Raw genomic sequence first — 10,705 nt, 5'->3', positions numbered from 1 at the left:
ACCTTCGTAGCATCTGAATAATTCTAAACCTGCATTTCTCTTTCATCAACTTACCGAAGTCTTTCGGCATCTGGAATTGGTACAGGTGAGCTACTTGTTTACAATTTTAGAAGTAAGTTTTTGTTGTTGATCGGTTCGTGATGGACATAGCGCCAACCGGTTTCACCAGTTCAACCCAGAAAATTAAGCACTTCTTTTTTGGTATCGGTCCTGCGTCGTAAAATCTATTCTAAAGGTAAATGGTAAAAAGTTCGTTTTTCATCTTGGTGCACAACTTTCCTATTTTTTTTAAAACTTTTTTTTTATCTATATCCAAAGCGAAATTTACTTTGGCTATCAGTTCAAATAAGTTCAATTTGTCTGCGCGTTCAACCTCCGACATATTGCCTCTATCCAAAACGTTGATTATATTTACAATTGTGAGGCCAGTTTCATGCGTTATTGCTAACACTGAACCGGTAGAAAAGATGACAGAGATTCAGTCATTTCTAGGCACGTATCAAGGCGAATTATTGTTCAATTTTACTAACGTTTGCTAAACACTTAATTTTCATCTAATTACTAAATGCATAAAAGATCGGAGAACAAACACGTACAACTTTGTTGAAACAATTTGCGTTATATGTTCTCATGCTCAACTGGTAGGACCTATAACAAGGTAAGACCATAATTATTTAAATTTGTAAAAATATAAAGGTCCGATTGATTACGTTTATTGCTATCGTTTTATTGTTAGCTGATAGGACAAGCTAAGCCTCTTGAAAATCTTAAGCTTTCCAATATGTTTCATTGAAGCTGCGGATAAGAAAGTAACTAAACTAATTATTCGAATTATCTCAGTTTTGGTTTAGTTTTTATCCGTTTAGCCCATCCCGTGTTATACCAGCCCATCTTCCACTGTTGCTTGTTAACGCGCTTCTCTAATTCGCCCTTTATTATAGAAGACCAGGCTGTAATACTGTCAATTTTCTTAAAAAAAACACATTTTTATCTTTACTAGGGCTCCGTGAATATAAACGTGCCTTTTCTGTACGCAAACATTTGAATCTCTTTGATAATTTTTCAAAGTACAGCGATAGTGTACATATTTTTATCATGGATTGGTATTCTAAAACTGTTGCGACGGAACTATTTTGACTTTTAACATCAATTCGATGGTGGAGTGGGTTTAAGCGAGACTATAACGTAGAGGCCTCTGGTTCAAGCTCTAGCAAATTTTTTTTCAAGTTAAAAAAAAGTTACTTTTTAAATCTATTCCGATTAATCATTTTTTACAACTATATCCTCAATGTTACCTCGCTATACGTCTTTACGGGATATCATAGCACTACCTAGTATGATAGGGTACCCATAATGAGTCCTCACCGTACCACAAGCGCTATCGTTCTTTGCGGGCATTTCAGCGTAGAATGGTGTCAGCCCTTCCATAAAGAAAGACAATTTGCCAAAAAATATTCTGCTTAACATCTACAAAACCCGGTGGAGAGGTAGCACAAGCGCGTTTGAGGGCGGGGGTGGGGGTGACATCCGATTGCGTCATTGTTCAGATCAAATATTGTGCATGTTTGCACGTATAAGTTTGATACACGTAGGTCTCGTGCTTGATCAATGCTATGGATGTTCGCTTGGCGACGTGCACTATTCAGAGGCACATCGTTTAAAACGGCTGCAATTTCCAATAAAACGCATAATGTATTGTATAGACAGTTTATGTATATTTTTATCTATATGCAGTTTATATATATTGTATAGACAGTAGTATGTACAACAGTTTGTGAACTTTTACTTCAAATTTATAGATGTTTTTTCTTCGAACCGACATACGTGTTTTGATTATTTAAACTGGTAAATACTGCCGTTTTCTGTGTAATATCTAATCTAGCTGTTAGTAATACCGAAAAGACTGTCAGCCACTATTAATGAAGGCTAGCGTCATTTAACAACATACGTTTGATACGTGTGAAACGTGATCCAGACCCTAAAGAGAAAAGGTATTAACGCGCGACTTTATCAGGCCAGCACTCTCGTGCGATAAGCCGTTCTTAGCACGAATACCTGTGGACAAAGCAGACAGAGTTTTTCAGATTGAGCACAACACAGATTCTACGGCGGAGAGTCAGCCAAGACCAGTAACGCTAAAAGGAACATGACTTTATGATACCGTTGTGGTAACGTGTTTGCTCATGGAAGCATTTGTTTCAATACGACAGAAAGAACAGGAGTAGTCCCCGTGAAGGGAACTCAGCGTCTTAGACGTCTGCGGGCACCTGCCGAATGTAAACTGTTACATACGAGCTACAATGCTCACACCAATGGACAGATCGTCTCCACAACGGGACTCATTATAAAGGAAATGTCGACCATAAAATACCGTGCGGCTATACGAACTGGCTGAATTGGTATTTTCAGTGTTTAGACATTTATGTAGAATCAAATTTACGCATAAAAAATAGCAAAAACGATCGTCCGGAATCAGAATTTGTGCTACCTTCCTTTTAAAAAATGTCAGGATGCTTGTCTTTACCTAGCAATGCCTAATTCAAAAGATCGTACTAGACGCGCGTCAACAATCACCTTTGTACAATTTTCATATTTGGGCACAGTGACAACGCAGTGAAATCGTCTGGCGACTGTAAACAATATTCGACGCCACCAAGGCTTTCCTGAGAGCTTGAATTAAAGAAATTCGGGATGACGCTTATATCCGAGGTGAACTTCATTTTGGAGATGGTCTTGATGAATATGAAGAGCTTCGTTATCTCAGCGGCCAGACCTGGAACAAATTTTGCAATGCTTGTTGGTGGACAGCAAAGATGACAGCAAAAAAAAGGTCCTTAGTCTCCTGGGTGACATGAATGAAACAAATTTTACTTTGAACTAATAAATATGAAACATCGACCGTGTAAAATTGCAAATACGTATTTACCTGATAACGATTGCAAAGAACAGGAACACTTCGTCGAGTTGCTAGGAAAAATGCGAGTCCGGGTTTTACATCGTGAACTTTGGGAAGGACTTCAAGAAAACCGAAAAAGAAAATACGTAGATACCAACAACTTAATTAAACTGTTACTTTGCTATGGAGCTTTAACCGAAAAGACGGTTTTTGTGCTGTTTACCTCAAGGGCCCTTAGATGGACAAGTTTAAAGTTTCGTCTTCTAATATAATCCTTATGCTACGCAATGGGATCGAAGTAAGGAAGAACTTCCGGTGGAAAGAGTCGTACGAATTCAAGTATTTTGAGAGCAAACAACCTAAGATGGTGAACATTTCGAAGGCCAAATGCAATTTGGTCGTTGCCAATCCATCGACGAAAAAGAGTGTATTGATGAGATCATAGCTAAGATGGCGGCCTCACAAATGACTCAAGCTATTAAATCAATTTTGAGGATGTAATTTAAACGATGTCAAAATTCAAAGTCTAATATAAATACAGGAGTGTCATATGTAAGCGATCCGTAAGAAGAAACTCTTAACTACTGATAAAGGAGATTTCGAAGACCATCCTGAAAAGGTTTGTAATTCGCGTAAAGTACTGGACGTAATTCACATTGATATCGGCGATAAAGGAACTGTGAATGTGGCCGATATATTACGATGTCGTGCGCTAATCTCTCAGGCCAAATGGGACCAATTAGGAGCATCATAGATCGACCATTCCATTTCGCTATTAGTACTATACAAGCTTTCAGCGGAACGTGCATCAAGCCTTGAACGAGTTGCGTTTATGATGGCCACTGAACACGTATTACAGCTACTCCAAACCCTTTTATAGGTTATAGCATGTGCTTTATTGCGAACAAAGTTTGATTGGGTCACAGGACTGCGAGGCGGCCAGATTTCTATGATAATACGGATAACTAGTAGAATTTTGCGCTGTAACTATATACGTGACAGCACTGACATATTTCTGCATCCATGATATGATTCCTGTGGTTTTTTGAGTCAATCTGTCAGGTTTTTCTTATCAATGTCTGCATAAAAATAATGTATTATGGTTCGATTATATCATATAGACCTATGACGATTGTGTTTGTATGTGTCGTCCGGGGGACGGAGCACACCTAGACAGCGTCCAAGTGACAGTTCAGATAAAGGTTTACTGAAGGTCAAGATGCTCGAATGTTTTTATTCAATAATTTCTATTTGAAGCTTGATGATACCTAGGCCACGGCATTGCCGGAGACTATGTCATCATTCCATAGCATTCTGTAATGTAGCTAAACGATCTTCTCTTTGGTGCCTTTACGAACAACAAATTATTAGAATAATAATAATAATAAATAAACATTTTAGGTTTGTTCGAAGGCCGTGGAAAGAAGAATTAAATGATAAGCAAATCCTATACCTGGAAGTTTAACACGCATCAAATTTTGTTTTTTGCGTGCTTCGCATTCTAAGAATTGAAAGACACCACGGTGGAGCAGGCGTCTAGGTAGTCTGTTAACAACAGAACAAATTGCTGCCGTAACATCACGGTAGTCTACTACTGAAACTCGATCTCCAATGATACAGTTGAATATCTTGCACACATTGAACCGTGTATAGTTCCGCATAAACAATAGCGTAAAGATTTCGGACCTTTTGATCTGATACGATTGAAAACTCTTGGAATCCATCTTATCCTTCCGCATCTTCATACGTACCTGGAAACATGTTAGTTGTTTCAAGGTCAAGGCCGCGTTCGGTTAAACCATATCAGCTACCAGAAATTCGTGCACAAAAAATAGACAATACATAAGCTCGAATTCATGAAGAGGACATAATATTGGGTATAAAATGATATGCAAGAAAACAGTTCGTCGAAAGTGTCAGATCGGTTCATGTGCTGTCCTATTGAAGGGCGACACGGAACGGAAAAGGCAAGAAACACGAGAGAGCAACCTGAATACTATCAAAGGTCTGGAAGTGGAGAATACGAGGAGTATGATGTGCTTATGCACGAAAATTATCGGGCACGAGGTAGGTAAAAAACATTAGGTAAATAGGGGATCTGATAAGGAGCGAGCAGGGCGAAGGAAGGATCTGAACGCCAAACTGGTGCCAACGTTTCTCGTTGGGTGTCGTCAAACATTTCTTTAAGCCGCTGACGGTTTGCCAGACTGACCCCTAAATTTGTGCTTCGAACCTGGAAAGTGTTCCTGGATTGAACACTGAAAAGGTCTCAGGGTAAGAACGACAAGTGAACCACAGTGGCTACCAGTTCGTTAATTAAAGGTAACTTAGACTATAATCCCAGTCCAGTAGATTCGTAATCAGTGACTGGTAGCTATGTTCAGCACAGTCAGGTACGCTAAGTGAAAAAAAAAAGCAGTAAATTCAAACGATTGGATTAAACGCGCGTCGATATTGGCCTTAGCTTCAATGCCGTCTGCAGTGGCCGGTGACAACGCAGTGAGTTTGACTGAAAATTGCATCGTGTCCGAACCTAAGATTGACAAAATGAAGATAACAACAAAAAGATCGGAAATGAAATTAAGCTTGGGAATAGCGCTAATAAAGAAGCTGTGCTCTGAGACAAAGACGAACTTCGTCATCTCACCGTTAAGCCTTGGGACGGCCTTCACAATGCTCTCGGCTGGACTCAAGGGTGACACCAAGAAGGAAGTACTTAGTTTTGTGGGCTCCACGGACGAGGCTGTTTTGCACAAAATGTATTCCGATATAATTAAAAATAATGAACTTCCTTTCAAAATTGTAAATAAGTATCTTGCTCACGACGATTGCCAGGTGCAGGCAAAGTTTGACAACTTATTACGGGAAAAATACGAGTCCGAAATAGAACTGGTAAACTTCTCGAAAGATCGCAAGAAAGTCGTGGCCGAAACGAACACATGGGTGGCATCGACGACCAACAAAATCATCAAACAGCTTCTGGATGCTGAAGCACTAACCGCGGATACCATTTTGTTGCTTCTGAATGCTGTTTGTTTCAAAGGTTCGTGGATGGAGGAGTTTGACAATTTACCTGCCCTGATGGATTTCAGGCTCCGCGACGGTACCAAAGTGAAGAAGCATTTTATGACCAAGGAGTCGGGCGATTTCAAGTACTTCGATACCGATCACCTTCGGACAGTGAAAATAATGTACAGAGAGACTGAATCCTATATGGTTATTGCCATTCCGTTAGATGAAAAGAAACATATCGATGAGATCATCGCAAAAATGACCGCAGCAGAAATGTATCGTATCCTAGATAAGTTGTATAAGCCTAATGGACCTGACATTGTGCTTACTATGCCAAAATTCAAAATCAACTTTAAATACAAGAGCATCGTCGACCATATGCAAGCGCTCGGAGTGAAGAAGATCTTCAGCGCCGGTGAAGGAGATTTTGGAGAACTCTTCAAAAAGAGCCCCGGCCCGTGCAAGTTATCGCCCGTGATCCATCAAGCGGTTATTGAGGTCGATGAAAAAGGGTCTGAGGCGGAGGCCGCCGCAGCGACTCGCTTTTCGCCACTCAGTGGTGTTGTAGAGGGCCCTATTAAAATTACAATCGATCGGCCCTTTTATTTCGCTATCCATACGCGTGGCAATCTTGCTTCATTAAGTGGAATTTGCTATCAGCCCTAAGCAGCCGGCCTCAATGAGGCTCATAATATATCTATATTATTAATACGTATTAATATATCTAATTAATTAAATTTTATTTATTCACCATTGTTGGTCGAGAATGTCATATCAGCAGATTTACATCACGAGCTCAACGTGAATTATTAAAGCATACGCATCATATGGTTGTACGAGTCTAGCTAAACACATGGAATCTTAACTCGAGTAGTTTTCTAAGCATTCAAAAAATCGTATTCGAGGTACAATAGGTATTACCATTTTGTATATTACCTAGAACAAATACCAAGTACAAGGTCCGGTGACTGGTAAAGCGAGTGGTACCATATTACTCTAGCCGCTTCAGGTATTCTGACTACCACACCTTAGGGTAGTAGTTTTATTAAGTTCTTGAGAATCGCGGAAATGCGATAAATTAACTTGTTACAATATGAAAGCCTAAATGTCTCAATATGACTGTGGACTGGTTACATTAAAAAATGGGGATTTTTGTTAACTTAAACTTCCTGCAACATACTTTTGAAATTGCATCATTCACAATGAAGTCAGTCTGTATAGCACATTAATTTGATGTTGAGACGTAGATTTGCGGTGATGGTCCGGTGGTGACGTATTTGTCCACTGAACCTGGGACGTTTAAGATGAGTGTTAAGTTCGAGAGAACAGCAGAATTTTTTTCGCCAAGTAGTCATTGCCGGGCAGGCAATAAAACCGGGAATGAAGTCTAAAGCATTAAGAATAGACCGGTAAAGAAGACGTAATAATAATATTAAGTCAGGCCGCCTTGGTATGATTTTAGTCTAATTGAAAGACATTGAAATATGCGTTATGTCTAATTTCAGCAATTCTTCTATTTCGAGCAGTAAATTTTAGGGGCCGTTGAGCTTGTCACAACTTCCGCATTTAATCATACTTTGTTTTTAATATATTTAGCTATTTTGAGCAAATCGTTAGAATCACGCGTTGTTCTGGCATCAGAAGCTAACCCCCACTAGAAGCCGTTCAGCTACCTTATGTCTTGCTGGACTTTTCTGGGATTCGTCCTGCAGCATAGCACACAAAGCGACGGGGTGATCATGCCTAGTACTAGGCCGGCCTACACTTGTCATACAAAAGATATTGTTAGCGGGAATTGAATCAGCCAACTCGGATTGTTGAGTAGTTCTGTCAGCTGTGTCACATATTAAGCACAAAATACTATTGCATTGCGCTGTCATTGTATCGACAACATCAGTGAAGTCTAGTCATCGGTAGTACTGGTCTTAGTTCAATAGCTGCCCATGTAGCGGTATTATCAATAAATGCATCTACACAAAGAGAAAAAATTGACAAAAATAGCCTCGTTACGAGCGAATGCACAATTTATGAATAATAAAAAAAAATGTAAAAATTCGCCAAGCTCAAACGTTTTTCTAATACGTAGCCTATTAACGCTCTACGATACTGAATCTACTGTCGTAAAACGCTATATTAAGGCAAACAGCGGGATCGGCCGACTGAAAATAAATGCGAACTTTACGTACCGATGCTAGGCATTGTTTCGAAATTCTGGGCCCTTCAAACACAATGCAAAATGGATCTACATGCCCGACCTCAAACCTAGACTACCTCAAAAGATCAGAACGCAAAGACGCATCATTACGTCACTGAATGGCAATTGCCTCTGAATATTCATTCCTCTTCATAAATTGACGGAATCAGATCGCTCGCTTATAAAAGATAGTGCTAAATCGTGGCTGTTTGGAACCTTACGATGTTTTCGTCAACAGTTATTTGCATCAAATGGAGCTCACAGAATAGTTTGCTTGCCTAGGAAGCCTCACTACGAGAAATGCATTTTGCCAGTTGCTGTTGGATTGTGACGGTATAGACAAACACGTTAAAAGGCCTAATACATATGGTTTTTTTCAACGACGTTTTAACGAGACCGTAAGGTGCAGGGTTATTAAGGTCTGCGATTAGACACAAGCGAATATCACGTTTATCTGGGAGAACACGAATGTAATAGGTACTGCTAAGTAGATTCGGGTGTTTTTTATTTGATCATGTCCAGAACGCATGGGTCAAAGGTCATGTCTCTTAAAATACAAATTGTTGCAGTTTATTTCTTCACAAGAATTTGAATCGGTCAGTTTTGAGAAGTTTAACAAACAAAAAAAAAAAAAAAAAAAAAGAACCAAGTTTATTATCACAGAGAATCAATCACGTAAGTAAACAGTAACTATAGTATAGTGTTAAATGTCTAGGCTGCCGGGACCATTATTAGCTTGGACACATGGTTGTTTTTTCCACGCGTGCCCGGTTAGCCGACCTATTACAATGTCAGAAGACAAACCGTTATCGAAAATGAAATAACAATCATAATTTGAAGATGAAATATCAAAACAGTGTACAATGTATCCGTGCTATGCCTTCAACTATGTAAACGTAAATTTGCTAGGTAACTTGAGGACAAAATTTAAGTATACCAAAGATTTACATGACGCACTGAATAAACATAGTTTATGAAAGACAGCACTCGGTTTAGAGGCCACCTCTAAGAAACGTGCTCTTTCAGCCTCGTTTTAATCAAAAAGTTTTCGTACAACTAATATCGCATAGTGAATATCCTGCAAGCCTAACTTCTCAAATGATTTCGTGAACACGGTTCTGTCCGACCTAAGGTCAATTGTAGAAAAACATCTCGGCAAGGTAACTCCTAGCCTTGTTTTATTTTGCGGGTAATATAGAAAGTCAATTGCTGATTCACAGATTAATAAGTTGATAGCAATGTTTGATTACTTACTGGAAAAGCCACGTAATAATAACGGGAGTTCGACTCGCTTGCCGTGTAAGAGTAGAGGCTCTTCATCAGGCCGTCATGACGACCTATCAGTTATAGATTCCGACGGGAGTTCGTGCAAAGTAACGTACCGTGCTACGGCCTTTGTTACATGAGTGTATCCGCATTTCGTACTTCGAATGTCGGCGCAAAGCAAAGACCAGCTTATTAGGATAATTCTTTATTACGGCAAGGCCTTGTCCTAAGGCCTCGTTGAAGCGGGCGACTTCGATGCAACTTAATATTCCCGGATAGGGACGGCAGGGATCGTTCCTAGTATTGAGTGAATGGCACTTCATTACCAGCGACGTCCATTTCATGAACATCTTAATCGTCCAAGTCGACAATCACGCCGATCAGCTCAATAGAGCTGAAGTAGCGTATCTGCGCTTTACCAGCGTTCTGAATGAAAGGTTTGTTGTTGATAACAACAGTATCCTAATTATAAATGGATTTTGGTTTGGCCATCGAACCAGGATCGCGCTAGATCTTCGCCATGGGGTCTATCGACAAAGGAGCATGCTTAGCTTCCATATGTCCCGTTTCGGTAACGATAGCAGCGGCGACGCTAGCTCATTCATTGTCATGAGACGCAGACGGAGTATTCTGCTTATCGGTGATATTTTCGTCCTTAAACGCACTCGACGTCTACCTGAGCCCATGTCAAGACCCAACTGAACCATCCGGCCGCTACAAGATTTCTCACTGACATTTCTACACATACGCCTATACAATCTGACTTTCCGATTTGACCGTCCCGTAAAAAGGCGCAGTCATTCCACTGATAAATAACGACACCTATAATTTACGAATTTTTGCGCCATGGGCGTCCACGTATTCATAGACCGTAAAATGCCAAACGACACAAAATGTCAATTGTTAAAAAAACAGTTTGACACAGCATACTTTGAAATAAAGATCAGCCGCATTACCTATATGGAACAGGTAATTGCGTTAGTGCTACAGTTTAGCTTTAGATTTATATTTGATAATAAATTTTCTTTTTATGTACACCCGTCTTCATCTACATCCCTGTCGTAGCTACAATGTTAACCCAATATAATAAAAAATAGTTCGAAGAGATTCGCCTTATCTTATTACTATACGCGAAGCCATTTATCTCTGTTGACGCTGTTTATGCACTTCACGGCGTGCATTTTGCCATTTAATCGTCATGTAAGCTACAAACATATACTGTATAAAATAAGTAATGAATTGTTTCTGTTATTAGTTCTTGTTCATGATTTCGATTAGCTACCTTTCCAACCTCAAATACAAACATTTCACAATGGTAGTTTATTATGCCTAATATG

At 39.6% G+C, this 10,705-nt stretch overlaps 1 protein-coding gene across 1 annotated transcript; it reads left to right on the top strand.

Moving 5' to 3' along the window:
• Positions 1-5,358: 5,358 nt before the first annotated feature.
• LOC111273164 (iris-like) lies at positions 5,359-6,621 on the top strand. The gene has a single exon (XM_022854847.2). It carries the CDS (start codon positions 5,366-5,368, stop codon positions 6,572-6,574), a length of 1,209 nt encoding a protein of 402 aa, XP_022710582.2. The 5' UTR covers positions 5,359-5,365; the 3' UTR covers positions 6,575-6,621.
• Positions 6,622-10,705: the final 4,084 nt, after the last annotated feature.

Source organism: Varroa jacobsoni, unplaced genomic scaffold, assembly GCF_002532875.2.
Source record: "Varroa jacobsoni isolate VJ856 unplaced genomic scaffold, vjacob_1.0 contig05137, whole genome shotgun sequence".
Classification (NCBI taxonomy): domain Eukaryota; kingdom Metazoa; phylum Arthropoda; class Arachnida; order Mesostigmata; family Varroidae; genus Varroa; species Varroa jacobsoni.
Note: the sequence above shows the minus strand (reverse complement) of the source record. Positions and strands in the feature narration are given on the sequence as shown.

Bases quoted from the DNA above. Each gene is read 5' to 3' on its own strand.
- LOC111273164 (XM_022854847.2), top strand. From the start codon at position 5,366: ATGCCGTCTGCAGTGGCCGGTGACAACGCAGTGAGTTTGACTGAAAAT.